The following is a 17,449-nucleotide window of genomic DNA, read 5'->3' on the forward strand; positions in this document are numbered from 1 at the left end:
ACATATACATAAAAAAAAATGCTGTCAATATGGTATATCACTATATCTTCTGGTTTGATTACAAATAAATATATGTAATGTAGCTGATTGAATTCTGCAATTTCTTCATAAATTTCAAGTTCCATGACTATGAAAATTCAAGGTTCAACTTATTAGTAAAAAACCTTCTATTGGAGAATTATTCATAGCATTAATTTTTCTTTGAAAAACAAAGTTTAATTTACTTTTTTTTTTTTTTTTTTTAATACTATGAACTATTAAAGTAAATTTCTTAGCCTAATTGTCAAAGGTTTTTTCAAAAAGAAGTCCCATAAGTCAAATAAATGAATTAAAATTTTGGAATTGGAGAATTTCTTCATATTCTGATTAGAATTTTGGTATCTTATCCCAATTCCCAAACGCTAATCAAAATTTCAGAATCCAAATGATCCGAAGAATATTCAAAAATGAAAAAAAAAAAAAAAAAACAGTTTCTGAACGCTTATCCCAGCTCAAGTTTGTGTACTTACGTACCATGATGTCAGAACAACATCCGTGAAACCGAACCCGAACTACAAAACTGCCACATCAACAAACAAAAGGCACCCAAAGGTCAAACCAAGCCAGACCCTGAAAATCAAACAAAAATTTCCCAAATCCCCTTATTTTTACCCTTCTCGAAGACCCAGAAGAAGAAATTTTTTTTTTTCGCAACGATGGCTGTACATTGGGTACTGATATGCCATGGCTTGGTAACTCTTACAGTAGTTGTTTCGTTCCTTTGTGGGCAGTGGCCTATCTTCCAAGGAACACCAATCAGTTCCATCCACCGTTTCATCACTTTTGGAGCCTATCAATACTTCCTGTACTTCTGCACTTTTCTCTAATGGGTTCTTTTTTTTTTTTTCTTCTTCTATTCCAGTGACTGATTTTTGGTTGTTTTTTGTTTCAGGAAGTTTGTGGGGGCTGTGTTTGGAGATAAGGGAACAAATTTGATCCTTTCTGTTGAGTATTATTGTTGTGATAGGCCTAACCCTATCTTGCAGGTAAAATTTAAACAATTGAATTTATAGAAATTGAAGCCCCTGGAGAATGAGTTTGATTTCCTTTTCTGAATGAGTTTGTTTTGTTGTCTCATAGCATGCTCAGGAATGGGTGTGAATGAGTTTTGGTATGTAGTGCGTTGTAATTTGGAATTTTATTGTAGATTAGAAGTGGGATACATAAAAGTTGTGTTCTCTGGAAACATTAGAAAGCAAGATAGCATGGGTAATGATGTTTAATTTCACTTAATTTGATGCTAAAACATTGAATTATGGGATTCTTTTGGTACATTACGTATGAGAAAGTCCTAGGGTGGAGGGAGAGCTTTAAACTTGGACGTTAACCCTCACAAGGAAGGGTAACAACATCTAGGCCAAGCCTAGCTTGTTACATTGAATTTTAGGATGATTGGCACTGTTCTTTCTTCTCTTTGATACATGGATTCAGTCGATTGGAAATCTTGTGCTTTAAATTTGATGAACGAGAATGTACTGAATAGAGGTTCTGTTCTGTCAAAGCCCTACGTGAACTCCATTTAAATGTCGAAACTCACCGCCATCACGTATGCATCAAATATTAGAAAAACCTTTGCAATATCATAGAAAAAATTTCTTCTGATGCAAATGTAAGAATAGATGATTTAGATGTCCAAAGGTTCTAAATTATCTTTAAAAGTGCCCCACATTCTCTTTTTACATATCCACTGCTAAGCAAGATAATCTTGTACTTACGGGTTTTTCTATACAAGAAAAGCAGGGGTGGTGGGGGGCTTCTCCACTTCTATTATAGTAGAGGGGTCATTCTTTTCTCTTACTTTTTCTTTGTAACAGATTATATACTTGGCAATAATTGGAACAATTTATTGCATTATAGCGAAGACCTCCTTTAGCTATATTCCTGGGTATTATCTGAGTGGAATTCATAGGTATGTGCTAAGAAGTTTTTCTAATGTAACCCAATTTCTTCAAAATGAATGCCTTCTTTTTCTCCTCAGATTTTGTATATTTTGCAGGTATGCAAGCATGTTGGCTGTTGGTATCGGCATTCTGCTCTTTATATTGACTAGCTTTTCTGATCCAGGAACTGTTAAGGCAGAGAATGTTTCACAATATCTATCTGCTTATCCTTATGACAATATCATATATACCGAGAAAGAATGCTCAACTTGTAAACTTCCAAAGTACGTTCATTACTTTGTTGTGCTATTTATTGGTAGCTTTTTAATTCTGTAGGATGTGATGGGATTATTCTATTGATTTAGACCTGCTAGATCCAAGCACTGCAGCATATGCAATCGATGTGTTGCCCGCTTTGATCATCATTGTGGATGGATGGTTTGACATCTTGAACTATTCTTTTCTTCTTTATTTTACTTTGTGTAGCTAACTGTTCTATGTGCAGTATGTGAAAAGTATCTGAATCTCATGACTACTTAAGGGGGTGTTACTTTTTGCAGAATAATTGTATAGGGGAGAGAAATACCCGATACTTCTTGGCTTTTCTTTTATGGTGAGTTCTGCACTATTATCAGCAGCTAGCATTCTATATTATCATTTAGTTCACTTAATTGCCTTTCACATTTTTGTTCACCCTTCGACTGGATGGATGGTAATGTTTTCTCGGAGAACATGAGCAGCCTTTAATTACTAGGTGGAAACTACATATCATTACAGCTCTTACCATCAATTAGTTGGTCATAGTTAAGGTTTTGTTGTTAATATGACTGGAGCTTTTCATCATCCAATTTCCATTATTGTAAGCTAGTTGTCAATATCAGGTTGCATTAATTTTAGTTGGAGTGATGATCTAAATCTAGTAATTGAGCATGCTGCTGTTTTATCCTTTAATATAGATCAATTGTTCATTTGTGGCTTTGTTCGAGATTGAGAACACTGCTCATCCTTTTGTACCCTGCTAGTATGAGTTACAAGACAAGCCGCTTTTCCATTTTGGTTAACAAAATTCATGTTAAATTCATATTTAGCATTCTGCAGGCATTTCCTTCTTTGCGTGTATGGGACAATTGCAATCGGATTGGTTCTTGCTGGACAATTGAAAGAATTGAGAGTTATATATATTTTAACTGGTAAACCAATTTGAACTATGGTTTTCTAGTTTCTTAATGATCTGCAGACTAACATTCCATGCCATTTTCTTTGTTTTTCCAGTTTATTATGGTGTAGATAATTCTTTCGGCAGTTTAGCTCCTTACATTGTGCAGGTGAGTGTAACATATATTCTGAATTATTGCTCGGTTTTATTGCTTGATGTGTGGCTACAATTTTTGTTTCGAAACAACTGAAGGAAGATTAACTTCCTAATTCCTATAGTGTCTTCATTATTTTGGGATTTTTCTGCTTTTAGATTTTGGGTCTTACAGTGGATATTTTGAGTTTAATAAATGGTCTTTTGGCTTGTGGCAGTGGCTGTTGGGCTCATATAACACTCAAATACTTCTTATGGTGTTCATGGCCATAGTTTCTCTCTTATTGGCGGGTTTCTTTGTGTATCATGCTAATCTTTGTCTCACAAACACCACGACAAATGAGGTGAGATTAACTTAGACCTTGTTCAGTAGTTTGTTACCTTAATTTGACTTTTTGATGAACGGTTATTACCTTAGTTTGCCAACCCATCCTTTAGCGAACATAAACCTGGAAATACTTGGCTATGCTGATTATGTTGTTAATGAAACCATGAAACTAGAGTCAAATGTTCTCATGTGTTTCAAATACAGACCTTCAAGTGGCAAGACTACATAAGCTGGCGGAAGAAACTGAGTGAAGCAAGAGCAAGTACTGCAGCATTGAAAGCAAGCATCAGTGGGGTGAATGGTGAAGGAAAACCTCCGGAGAGCAAATGTAGATCCTTCTTTAGAAGGTCCCCTCTAGAGGATACTGAAGCTGTCATAAAGAATAATGTGTATGATAAAGGATTCTTTCTCAATTTCTATGAGGTCATTTTTCCAGTTTCGACAAGAGCATCATTTTTGCAGACCAAATCAAAATCTGGCTAAGATTGTCAACTGTTAGTATGTATTCATTCACTCGAAGTCCACCGTGATATGTGTTTTCCTCTGGTTATCTTGTTGTCAGCCACAACTTCAAGATCGATGATGACATCTAAATCTCAAGGGTTACATTTCAAGCATACAGCTTCTTGATGCCTGTAGTATTAGTTTTTCAAGGAAAAGGGAAACCCATACATCTTATATTTTGTAAGAACAGCAATTCCACATTGGAATTGTGTCTCATTGTCATGTTGCAGTCTCACCATAATATAAGCAGTGTCTGACTCTTGAATTGAAGAATATAGTGGAGATGCCCTTTTCATTGTGGTTATTTCACTCTTCAGTCTGCAAAAAGTGTGCTTATATTGGAACAGTTGCATTTTCATTTGTATCTTAAACTGTCAATTGCACATTGCACTGGCACTGTAAAAATGCAAACATTTATATTCTTTTATTTGTAGCGTCCATCAACCGATGTTTTTTATACGAATTTATATGAAGGAGGTCGTAGTTTGATGATAGAAGGAATTGCAGGTACTAAAATTTAATCCCAATTCTAACCTTTGTTTCCCATCAACCAAGATTCTCCCTGTTTTGTTTTAATAACCCCACAAGAATTGCCAATCACCAATTTTCCATACACACATCATGATAGTATATCTTTTTGCTGATAATTTGATAATAGGTGAATTGTGGTAACTTCCCAAAAATATGTAGAACAAAGTAAATATTCCTTTCTTCATGATTTTGAGAATCCTGAAAATTTTGACTTTTAAAAGCAAAGAAAATTGGTATGGAAATCCAAACTTTAAAAGATTCTTTTTATACTTTATTCTTTGCATTCTTGATTGGTTTTGCTTTCCTTTTAACTTTTTTTGGAAGAATTCTTAGTATCTTTTGTTTTCGTCTTTGCCACCCATTGCATCTATTTGCTTTTGCTTTTACTGAATGCAAGACTGAAATTCCATTACACTGTAGTTTTATTATTCATTCACTTCTTTGTTTTTTGTTGTTCGCTGTGTTTCTGGTTGAGCAATAATTGAAAAGAAAATAAAAATGGAGTTTGTTACTGGTTTTAAACGTTGCATGTTTAATCATGAGAGTAAGGTTCAGAATCTGAAGAAGCAACTTGACAAACTGACATATGAAAGAGATAGAACGAAGCATTTCATTGAAGTTGCCATGGAAGAAGGAGAAGAGATTGACCAAGGTGTCAAGAGTTGGGTGACTCATGCAGAGGAGACAATGAAGCAAGCGGGAGAGACCGTGAAGGATCTTGAAGCGGAAGCAAAGAAGAGGTGCTTCATCGGCCAGTGTCCTAATTTCAAGTCTCTTAACCTGCTCCACAAGAGAGGCGATGAGAATATACGCGCTGTTATGGAGCTCATTGAACAAGCAGAATCTCACAAGTTGAACAATAAGAGCAACATTCAGAACTTGGAGAATCAAGCTGAAGCTGCTGATAAGAGCAACGTTCAGAACTTGGAGAATCAAGCTGAAGCTGCTGAGAACAGAAACAGGAAGACGGATGTTGAACAGGACAAGAAAACCAGTGATGAGGTAGGGAAGGTGAATAAAGTCGAAGATAAGGCAGAGAATAGAAGTTTGGTTGGGTTGTATCCTAAACCCAAGTCTCCTTACCGGGTCAGTGGTGTAGCAGAAGATGAGACCAAGGCCATTAGCAAGCAGATGAAACAAAGCAGGTTTGATAAAGGTGTATTTCCTGCTGGGACCCAGGAGACAGAATCTAGGGCTACTCAAGGTTACGAGGCTTTTGAATCAAGAAAAGATACTATGGAGAAAATCTTGAAAGCCTTACAGGATCCTGATCTCAAGACCATTGGTGTATTTGGGATGACCGGTATAGGCAAGACCATGCTTGTGAAAGAGGTTGCTAGGAGAGCCAAGGAAGAAAGCTTATTTGATGAGGTTGCAACGGCAACTGTTTCACGGAATCCAAACATAAAGGAAATTCAAGGAAAGATTGCAGATGCGTTAGGCCTGAAGTTTGATGAGGAGAGTGTGTTTGCAAGAGCAAAGAGGCTGCAGCAGTGGTTGAAGAAAGAAGATAAGAGGGCTCTTATATTTTTAGATGATCTTTGGCATGGGAAAAGACTGGAATTAGAAGAAGTTGGGATTGATTTTGAAGGTTACCACTACCAGAACATTGCAAGCGAAGAAGATCAAGGACCAGTGGTGCAAAATGTCAGTGAAAATGATTTTCAGAAATTCTCTGCTGGTAGATTCAAAATATTGCTGACTTCCACAACTAAAGAAGTACTCACTGATATGAAAACTGCAAGGATGTTCGAAGTCCAAGTGCTAACTGATAAAGAAGCAACGGATTGGTTTCAAAAAATCGTGGGTGATACTGCAAAGCAACCTGATAACCAACAAATAGCGACCAGAGTGGTGACAAACTGTTCAGGTTTTCCTGTTGCTATTTCAGCAATTGCAATTGCATTGAGAATACGAGCCTTTAGCCATTTGGTGGGCGCTTCGCAAAATGAGAGAAAACCAATTTCAACCAAAGAAGAAAAGCTGAAAAATGTTTACTTGACCATAGATTTGAGCTACAGATTGTTAGAGAAGCTGGAATTGCAGTCGTTTTTCCAACTCTGTGCCTTGCTGCCCCAAGGTTCTGACATTCATGTGTCTGACTTGCTAAGATACAACTTGGGTTTGAAAATAGCAAGAAATGTCAGCACACTGGAAGAAGCAGGAAAAGTATGAATACGCTCAAAGATGCAGGTTTACTACTCAGCAGTGACAATGATGATCTGGCGAAAATGCATGACATTGTTCGTGATGTCGCCATTTGGATTGCATCTGAAGAAAAGCGGATGTTTGTTATAGAGGGTGAAATCCATATGGAAGAACTGCTAAAGCAGGGAAAACTCAAAAATTGCCCTGCTATCTCACTGCCATACTGTAACATTCGCGAGCTTTCGCCCAAGTTGGAATGCCCGAGGCTAAAGTTGCTGCTTTTGTTAAACAAAAACCCCTCTTTAAAAGTCCCCGACACTTTTTTTGAGGAGATGAAAGAACTCTTGGTATTAGATTTGGCTGGTATGAATTTTCCTTCTCTGCCTTTATCATTTACTTGTCTAAGAAGCCTTCAAATGCTGTCTTTGGATGACTGTAAGTTGAATGACATTGCATTATTGGGGACCTGAAGGAATTGAATACCCTTAGAATTCACAATTCTGATATTCAACGATTGCCCCAGGAAATAGGGAGACTAAACCTGCTTAGGTCGTTAGACTTGAGCAATTGTTCCAAGCTCAAAGTCATTCCAGCAAACATCATATCAGGCTTGTTTAATTTGGAAGAACTGTTTATGCGCAACAGCTTTGACCAATGGGGTGTTGAAGGTAATGCTAAGCTTAGTGAATTGAATCCTTTGACTCGTCTAACTGCTTTGGATGTGCATATTCGTTCTGCTCATGACATGCCAGCAGAATTATTCTCCAAACAATTGGACAGATACAAGATTCTAATTGGGGAGGTCTGGGACTGGAATGGAAAGTATGATAAGGAGAGGATTCTGAAACTCAAGCTTACAAAGGGAGTTCGCTTGGATAGTGGAGTTAAACTGTTGTTGCAGAAAACTGAAGACCTATATCTAGATGAATTGAAAGGCATCAAGAATTTGCTATATGAGTTGGATGACACTGGTTTTCCACAACTCAAGAATCTCCATATACAAAATGGTTCAGAAATTCAGTTCATTATTAACTCTATAGCGATGCCTTCTCGTAACATCTTTCCTATCTTGGAGTCATTGTCTCTTCAAAATCTGATTAATTTGGAGAAGATATGTCAAGGCGAACTTGAAGAAATATCTTTCAAGAGATTGAAAATCATAAGCATCAAAAGTTGTGATAGACTGAAGAATTTGTTTCCATTCTCCATGATCAAAATGCTTCTCCAACTTCAAGAAATTAAAGTTACAAACTGCAAAAGCATTGAAGAGATTGCTGTTGAAAAGAGAGAGAAAGGTGCTATTGTTGTTGAAAAGAGAGAGAAAAGTGCTAGTATAGCAACGAATAAAACAGAGTTTCTCCAATTGCGATCCTTAACACTGCAACTTCTACCAGAGCTTAGTAGTTTCTGTTCCAAAGAGAAGAGTCTTTCCATTTATCAACAGGAGCCGGTGAATACAAGGCCTTGGCTACTTTTCAATGAAAAGGTACTACTCCAACTATACTTTTTTATGTTCATTCAATGATAGAAGCTTACCTTTAGAGACTTATATGAAAGATTAAATTTTATTGAAATGATCCTTATGCCTATAGATTGCGTTTCCTGTCCTTGAGAATCTGCGGTTGTCCTCGATCAACATTGAAAGGATATGGCAGAAAACATCTCATTGCAGTCGCAATTTGACAAGTTTGGTCATTGAGGGTTGTGATAACCTTAAACATCTGTTGTCACCATCTATCGCTAGAAGTCTATTGCAACTCACAAGCTTTGAGATAATTGACTGCAAGTGCATAAGAGAGATAATAGTTCCAGAAGAAGAGGAAGAAGAAGAAAAAAAGAAAGCCAAGAGTTTCTTCCCTCAACTAAATTCCCTTAAAATGAAAAATCTTGGGAACTTAGTTGGATTCTGCTCAGAGAAGTATTTTCTTCAGCTCCCTTCCTTGAAGCTTTTGGAGATAGAGAATTGCCCTCAATTGAAGGAATTCATGAACAAATCTATGCGCACAGACGTCACAACTGTCAATGAAACTGTAGAAATAAACATAGAGAGGGATTATCATTTTGGTCCACAAGCTCTGTTTAACGCAAAGGTGAACTATTCTCCATTTTCTTCAATCCATGATTTTTAACTTGCTTTATAACATCAATTGTAGGACTTACTCTTTTAATCTTTTTACTCATTTGCTTGACATTATACAGGTTGCATTTCCTAACTTGGAGAAATTGAAAATCTGCCACTTGAAAACTGTAAAGATGATATGTCACAACCCACACCCTACAGATTCTTTTAGCAAATTAAAAGAAATGAAGGTTGGATATTGCAATGAGTTATTCACTATTTTTCCATCAGATATGGTGGGGGCATTCCAGAGGTTGGAAACACTGATAGTTATCAGTTGTGATTCACTACAACATATTTTTGAAATCTAGGTATCAGATATCAAAGATATACATCCTCAAGCCACACAGCTAAGAGAATTGTATATTTTTCATCTTCCAAAACTGAAGCATGTCTGGAATGTGGATCCCCAAGGCATTCTTACCTTTCCAAGTATACGTGCAGTATATGTTCGGGATTGTTGGAGTCTAAAAACTCTTTTTCCAGCATCAGTTGCAAAAGGTCTTCAAGAACTGGAAGATCTTACAATTGATTGTTGTGGATTGGAAGAGATTGTTTCAGTGGAGGAAGGACTGAAACAAGCTGTAAATAAATTTGTCTTTCCTCAAGTCTGCTCTCTTACCATGAGGAACCTGCCCGAACTTAAATGGTTTTACCCAGCCGTGCATGAAATAGAATGGCCAAAGTTAAAAAAGTTGAAGACTTATCATTGTGGCCATGAAAAGTTACTTGGGATAGAAGAACATGAATCCTTAATGCAAAAGCCGCTTGTCTTGTTTGAAAAGGTATGAATCTCCAATATTACTTTAAAGGTGCCTAAGTTTTGTTGGCAAACTTGAATAGAATGGCAGTAGACAGATTAATATCTAGTTGTAAATTTTTTTGCACTTTTTTTTTCTAAATTATTATATGAATTGACAACTAAATGAGGATTTTAATTTTGATTTTGAAAAAGCGATGCATGTCTTAAATATTCATGTGAAAGCCTTGACCAGTAAAACTTTTGTATAACAATATTTTCTTTAGTTTCTACTGTTAAAAGTCCTTCTAGCAGCACCTTTTCAAGTTTCAACTGAACTTTCATGGATTTTATTTGTAACATTAATACTTTAGCAGCATTTTGAATAAAACTAGCGTTAAACTGATTTGCATAGAGTGACAAAGACAACAGTTAGATAATAATTAGTACTAGTACACTAATAGTTTTGATTCTTTCGCTATAGTAGGTGGATGACAATGTTATGTTAACAGGCTACTAATTCTGTGAAAAGTTCTCAATTCTTTCATTCCTCAACACATCACTTGTCATTTTCCTCTGCTTCCTCAACAGTGTTGAGGAAACTTCCAACGTGTTTAATTATATTGAATCATTAGCTCTTTGTTTAATTCCATTTATGGTGGTAAGGAGCAGAGTTATGCAGAGGCAAAAGAGAAGAAGAGGATTCAGGGAAAAAATGGAAAAGGAAAGCAAAGAAAAAAAAAAAAAAAAGAAATAGATCTCTTTTGATTGAGTGATGATAATATGGCAGCTCTATAACTGTAGAGTTGACTACCAGTAAAGAAAGTTTTCTATTTTTTTACCAAAATAAAATGTCATATTGAGGTAAAAAGAAACTAACTCCAACTTGTTTCTATTTGATGGATTCCTAGGTCATCCAAAATCTGGAGGAATTGTCATTAAACAGCAAGGACATTTCAATAATATGCAATCATCAGTTTCCAGCAGACCTCTTCAGCCAAATAAAAGTTCTCCAAGTGCTTTGCTACCATGACAAATCAGCTGTTTTTCCATTTTGGTTTCTCAAAGAATTCAGCAATCTGGAGAAGCTTGAGGTGATTTGTTGTGAATTCAAAGAGCTCTTCAGTAATGAAGGAGATGCCAGTGAAAAGAAACCGCCAAGGATACTTGAACAAATTAGAAAATTAAAACTGGTTAGTCTTCCTAATCCAAGACATATATGGGGGAAAAACTCACAACTAGATCATGTTGTCCCAAATCTGGAAACTCTTGAAGTTTGGAGATGTGATGGTTTGATTAGTTTAGGGTCATCCTCAGCATCCTTTCAAAATCTCACTAATTTGGACGTGTGGCAGTGCAAAGAGATTGTAACCTTAATTACATCCTCAGCAGCCCGAAATCTGTTGCAACTAATAAAAATGAGGATTAGAGAATGCATTATGGTGACAAAAATAGTTGAAGAAGAGCAATATGATGAAAAAGATAAGATAAGTTTTACCAGGTTGAAATGTTTGGAACTTCATTATGTACCAAACCTCACAAGCTTCTGTTCAGGGAAATACGCCTTTGAGTTTCCATCTTTGGAACAAATTATTGTGAGACAATGTCCCCAATTGAAGATCTTTTGTCAGGGAGTCCTAAGCACTCCACTGTTACATAGAGTACAACGAGCAGAAGAGGATTATGAGGGGTTTTGGTTTGGTAACCTCAATGCTAGCATATCTCAGTTTCACAAAAACACGGTACTCACTGATTTATAAACTTTCTTTAGCTCAAACTCTATTCTCTCTTTTTTGTTAAAGAAAGCATCAGTTAGTCCTTTCTTTTTCAATGGCATTTGTTCTTCTAGTATAACTATTACAATAATATTTGGGTTTAATAGGTACGATACTATGAGCCAGAATATTTGAAACTTCATGAGTTTCTTGAGTTGGAGGAAATTTGGAATAAAGTTCCTCAAGGACTTATGGACTTTAAAAGGCTCAAATTTCTGGAAGTCTGTAACTGTAACAACGTGAGATACATATTTACCGCTTCCATTGCTGTGGGCCTTGTGGAACTGCAGCACATAAAAGTAGAAGATTGCAAAGTAATTGAAGAAATTATCAGAGATGTTACGGCAGCCACAGAGAAGATCATATTCCCTCAGCTTAACTCAATAACTCTCAAATGTTGTTTGGGCTTGGCATGTTTTTATTTGGGAAATTGTGCATTGGAATGTCCAAACTTGAAAGAAATTACATTAGTTGACTGTCCAGAGATGGTTGCATTTGCATCTACTGTTTCAAAAGAGCTGGACATAGAGATCACTGATGGAGGAAATCCGAAGATGCTTGGGAAGGGCATATCTGATGTCCCTGTTAAACCCTTTTTCAGTGATAAGGTCAGGGTCTTTTGTTTTGTGAAGATAACTTTTTCACATTTTAAAAGATTTTCTTTTTAAGGTGTCACTTCAAAATGAAAATACTTAGTAAGTGCATCCCTGTTGTCTCTGCTGTGCCCTTTTCAGTGATAATTTTCCTAGGTTTAAAAGATTTTAAAACATAATTCCTCTTCTTCAATAAAACTCTAAAGGCTTTCTCTCCATTGTTCTTTCATTTTTATCACATACTTAACCATGGTCTGTTATTAACATAATCAAAGGAATTTTGTAGGTGTCATTACCTGTGTTAAAAGATTTGACAATCATAGACATGGGGAACTTGGAAAGGTTATGGGATGACCAACTTGAGATGAAGTCCTTCTTCAAATTAAAGCACTTTAAAGTGCATAGTTGTGTGAAACTATCGAACATTTTTCCACTTGCTATGCTGGGAAGACTTCAGACCCTAAAAAATCTGGAAATAGTGGAGTGTGCTTCGCTAGAAGAAATATTTGAACCTGAATTCGCTGAGGCAGAAAAAAACACTAAGTTTGTATTTCCTCAAGTGACATACCTGAACCTTTCCATGCTACCAAAACTGAAGAGTTTCTACTCTTGTGGGCACACTACAGAATGGCCATCATTGAGAAAAATGGATGTTTGTGGATGTGACAAAGTGGAGATATTTGCTTTGGAATGCCCGAGCTCCCAAGAAAAACAAGAACAAAGCCAGCTTGTACCTATTCAGCAACCCTGATTTTGGATAAACAAGGTATGCAAAACATGTCCACAGGATGCATTAAATTTGCATTTCCTATTCTAATGAAGCATATAGTAAATCCAGATGAATGTCTTCTATTTTTATTATAAATCCACGTTCATCTACTCTCTTTTCTGTTTAGCAAGCTAGCTTATCCTGATCTGACTTGAATTAAATGTTCACTAACTAAAAAGAAAAAAAAAGAGGGTGGGGGGTATGAAAAATAGTATTAGTATTATGTGACATTGAGAGTTTCAGGAAAATTCATCCAATGCAAATGTGTCTGGATATGTAATAGGTAGTAGCCATAATTCTACATTCTTTATGTAATTCATCATTGCTTTTGTTTAACACATTTATCAATTGCCCAGGTCACGTTCCCCTGTTTAGAAGAACTGAGATTGGAGTGCAATGGCATCATGAAAGAGATATGGCACGGACAACTTCCAGAAGGGTATTTAAAACTAAAAGTTCTTGAGCTCATAAATTTTCCTGCACAAGTGACTGTTCTTCCATCTTATTTCTTTCAGTCACTATCAAATCTTGAAAATTTTGTTGTGAATGGTGCTTCCTTTAATGAAATATTCCAATGTGAGGAATTCAGTGGTGGAGAAAAACAGGAAAGGGCACTTGCTCAGTTAAGCAGATTGAGGTTATCTAACCTCAATGAACTGACACATCTTTGGAAGGAGAATTTTAAACCTGGAGAAAATTTTTGTAACATGAGAGCTCTAGAAGTGCACGATTGTGGTAAATTAAAGATTTTAGTGCCATCCTCAGTGTCTTTCAAGAATTTGACAACTCTGGAGGTGTCAAGATGTCAGGGACTTAAACATTTAATTGCACACTCCACAGCTAAAAGCCTGAAGCAGCTTACTAGAATGAGTATAACAAATTGCAAAATGATAGAAGAAATTATAGCAGGCTCAGGTGATGAAGTGAAGGAAGGCATTGTTTTCAATCAGCTGAAGTGTTTGGGGCTTAGTTGTCTGCCAAACTTAGCAAGCTTTTGCTCAGGGAACTACACCCTTGAGTTCCCTTCATTGGAAACTGTAACTTTGAGACACTGCCCAAAGATGAAAAGTTTGCCTCGGGAAAGGTTAAGCACACCAAAACTAAGACGTGTGTATTCAAATGAAGGTGGGGATGAAAAGCATTGGGAAGGCGACTTGAACACTAGTATACAACTTTTGTTCATGGAAACGGTATGCATTACTTCCAAAAGATTTATCATCGACCTTTTTCTTTTTCTAGTTTTTCCTTTCTTATTTGCTTTCCCTAGTCATTTTAAACAAGCCATCTTAGTACTTGAAAGGTTTCTCAGGTATGTGGCTTCCATACCACGCTGCATGCAACAATACCATCATTGGAAAACCTATAACAGCAAGATATGTTTTATCTTAATGGCATTTTTTCTGTATCATAATATGTTGAATTTTGTAGGTTGAATACCGTGCAATTGAGTATTTGGTACTCTCTGATTCTTCCAAGTTGATGGAAATAAGGAACTGGAATGCACAAGAAATTTTGGACTTCAAAAACCTTAAATTTCTCAAAGTTTATAGTTGTAGAAACTTGAAATATACATTTAACCCTTCCATGGCCATGGACCTTGTGCATCTTGAAAAACTGGAGATTCATGATTGCGAGATGTTGGAAGAGGTAATAATCACACACGGATTAGCAAAGAAAGATAGGATGAGCAAGAAAATGTTCCCTAAACTGGTCTCCTTACTGTTTATTGCCCTTCCCAATCTCAAAAGATTTTGCTCAGGAAATTACTTTGAATTCCCCTCCTTGAAAGAACTTTGGGTACAGAGCTGCCCTATGTTGAATACGTTAATTTCTAGTTCAGTAACTAGAAACAACTCAGAGCAGAACCTACATACTGACTTGACAGCTCTGTTTGATGAAAAGGTGATTACAAGTCCTTTGCTATACCTCTAGTTTGTCCATGCCTCTTCATATTTTCTTTTGATACTCCCTTCAATGCCCTTTTTCTTTTTCTTTTTTTTTTCTGCTTTTACATTTTATGTCTTCTACATGAAACTCTAATTTGATTTTTACTGTAGAAACTCTTATCCACATGGCTTAGTCCATTTATGTTAAGTTATTGATACAATCTCTTGATTCGGCAGGTGACATTAGAGGTGTAAATGATATATTAGTATTCGTAAACTACTCGGGTTCGATTCAAAAAAAATTCGAATTCGGTTCGATTATTGTCGAGTCGAGCTCGAGTAGCTCCACTTATCGATCGAGTCAAATTCGAGTATTCTTATATCTGACTCGAGTAGTTTGCGAGCCTAATCGAGCTTTTATATTTAAATATATTTTTATTATTTTAATTAATAAAATATTTCGAGTCCGAGTTCGAGTTTGAATTCGAGCATGAATAATCGAACTTTTGTCGAATATACGAATCGAGCTTATTTTTATATATTAATCGAACTTAATCGAGCGAGTTCGAGTAGCTCGAATTCGATCACGAATCGAACTCGAGCTTGAAAAATAAAACTCGATCGAGCTCGAACCGAATATCGAACCCCGAGTTGTGAGTCGAGCTCGAGCTCGAGCTTCTCACTACTCGACTCGGCTCGACTCGTTTACACCCCTAGGTGACATTCCCCTCTTTGGAGAAATTAGGAGTCATGGACATGGGAAACCTGAGAAAGATTTGTAATGACCAAATTTCTAAGGATTCATTCTCCAAATTAAAAGTTCTGAAGGTCATAGGCTTGCCTAAGATATCAGCTATCATTCCATCTTGTTTCTTTCTCTCATTGTCCAAGCTTGAAAGGCTTGTTGTGGATGATGCTTCCTTTACAGAAATATTTCAACTTGAAGGAGTCGGAGGAAAAACGCAGGCATGGGAACTTTCTGATTTTAGTGATTTACGGTTGTCCAAACTTCCTGAGTTGACACATCTGTGGAAGGAAGAGTTTCAGTCTCAACCTGGAATACTTTTCCATAACCTGAGAACTCTAAAAGTATTGGAATGTCCCAAGTTGAAGAGTTTAGTGTCATCCGCAATGAGTTTTGAAAATCTAACTACTCTAGAAATATCAAGATGTCATGGATTTATAAATCTAATAGCGCCCTCTACCGCTAAAAGCATGATGCAACTCAAAATAATGAGGATTACTGATTGCAAAATGATAGAAGAAATCATCGCAAATGTGGGTGATGGAGGGAGTGACGGCATCATTTTCAAGCAACTAGAATGTCTCAGACTGCAAAGCTTACCACAGCTTACAAGTTTCTGCTCAGGATACTACTATCGCTTTGAGTTCCCATCTTTGGTTGAATTTGTTGCAATTGAATGCCCAAATTTAAGTGTTTTTTGTAAAGGAAAAGTAAGCACACCATTGCTACAGAGTGTACGTCTAAAAGGAGAAGAAGGTAGACCTTTGAAAAATCATGACCTTAATAACACCATAAGAGGATCATACAGCGAAAAGGTACGTTGATTTGACAAATATTCTCAATGACTTCTGTTCTTTAGGTTTAGACATCCTAAGCATATGAGTTCTCTTAGTTTCCAGAGTTGATGGACCCATGGGTATAGGAGCACTCAAGGAATGTTCAAGACTTGGTTCTTTAAAATCCTTAAGTTTATAGTTGTAATTCTAGCAGCTTTAGATATCCTTTAATCACTTACATTGTGCAACTCCAAGCTATGGAACTAAAGACATGAGAAAATTTCTGTTAATAACATATTCCAAACAAAGTCACACCAAACATTAAAACGCAAAAAGCATCATTTCATTTTCTTCCTCAAGTCCTTTCCTTCTCAAATGCTTGTCTACAGTATACTTTTGACCTTTCCCTGTCTCACTCTCTTTCTCTCTGTTACTCAGACTCCGAATTACGTCAAAGAGTTGGAATTTCTAGAGTTGGAATTTCCCGAATGGACATCATCGGATCTCTGGAGACCTTCAGTTCAGTGAAGATCAAATGAATTGCACCTTCAAATTTGGTGTGGAAGGGTATAATCTTATCCAGTCTTGGGCACTTTCTTTTTCTACTTTCCTTAGTTCTGTTTCCTCTATTGAATGGATCAAATTAAGAAATAAAACTGGATTTATGTTATTTGAAATCTAATTTCTCTACTTTATCATTTCCTTTGAATCTGAAATTGTCAAGGTTTATGTAACTATGAAATGAATCCAATCTTGTATGCCCGAGCATTTGGCTCAATATATAGTATGTGTGTATGTATCTTCTTATTCAAAGAGTTGTGTTCATTCCCTAAGTCAAGAAATGAGTCCAATCTTATAAACTTGAGGGTATTTCTTTTCCCTTTTGGACTGAAGCAAACTGAAATAAGTTCGACTTGCCTCATTTGCCTATTCAAGTACTATTATTTACCCCTTAGTCCAAAAATTATTTGTGGGCAAAATGAATGCTACTGCCAAGATGGCTGAGAAATTGTCATTCCAAAACACTAGTAAAGCGTGAATGGTCAACGGTATGCTTCTGTCTTGCAAATATCTTCTTAGAAGTGTATATATTTTAACATGCTTTTGCCAAATACTATGAATTAATCAAACGAGCTCATATCAAATGTCACCTTCTTGTTATGAAATACATTTCCTCACTATTTGTTTTGTGTTTTAATGGAGATTTTCATCTGAAGGCAAGAGTAGAAGCTATGTCACAGAAGGACATGAAAATTCATTGGTTCTTAAATCTCAATAGACAAAAAAAAATGTTATTCCATGCCAGAT

The 17,449-nt window shown here is 36.3% G+C and overlaps 2 protein-coding genes across 2 annotated transcripts; both read left to right on the forward strand.

The window, feature by feature from the left end:
* Window positions 1–420: 420 nt before the first annotated feature.
* LOC111293857 (DHHC-type zinc finger family protein) lies at window positions 421–4,369 on the forward strand. Its single transcript, XM_022886878.2, has 10 exons — window positions 421–844; window positions 932–1,025; window positions 1,854–1,948; window positions 2,036–2,203; window positions 2,285–2,357; window positions 2,480–2,532; window positions 3,018–3,109; window positions 3,192–3,244; window positions 3,447–3,572; window positions 3,761–4,369. Exons 1-10 carry the CDS (start codon window positions 696–698, stop codon window positions 4,037–4,039), a joined length of 1,182 nt encoding a protein of 393 aa, XP_022742613.1. The 5' UTR covers window positions 421–695; the 3' UTR covers window positions 4,040–4,369.
* Window positions 4,370–4,516: 147 nt separating this feature from the next.
* On the forward strand, window positions 4,517–16,922 carry LOC111293811 (uncharacterized). The gene is given in 12 exon segments (XM_022886775.2): window positions 4,517–6,752; window positions 6,755–7,201; window positions 7,204–8,225; window positions 8,332–8,829; window positions 8,939–9,643; window positions 10,509–11,339; window positions 11,480–11,980; window positions 12,252–12,731; window positions 13,091–13,924; window positions 14,163–14,636; window positions 15,338–16,180; window positions 16,580–16,922. Coding segments are annotated over 12 exon segments (8,388 nt in total). The 5' UTR covers window positions 4,517–5,089; the 3' UTR covers window positions 16,670–16,922.
* Window positions 16,923–17,449: the final 527 nt, after the last annotated feature.

The sequence above is a fragment of the Durio zibethinus genome, chromosome 14 (assembly GCF_047325235.1).
Source record: "Durio zibethinus cultivar Kanyao isolate XHJ-2024 chromosome 14, ASM4732523v1, whole genome shotgun sequence".
In the NCBI taxonomy this organism is placed as follows: domain Eukaryota; kingdom Viridiplantae; phylum Streptophyta; class Magnoliopsida; order Malvales; family Malvaceae; genus Durio; species Durio zibethinus.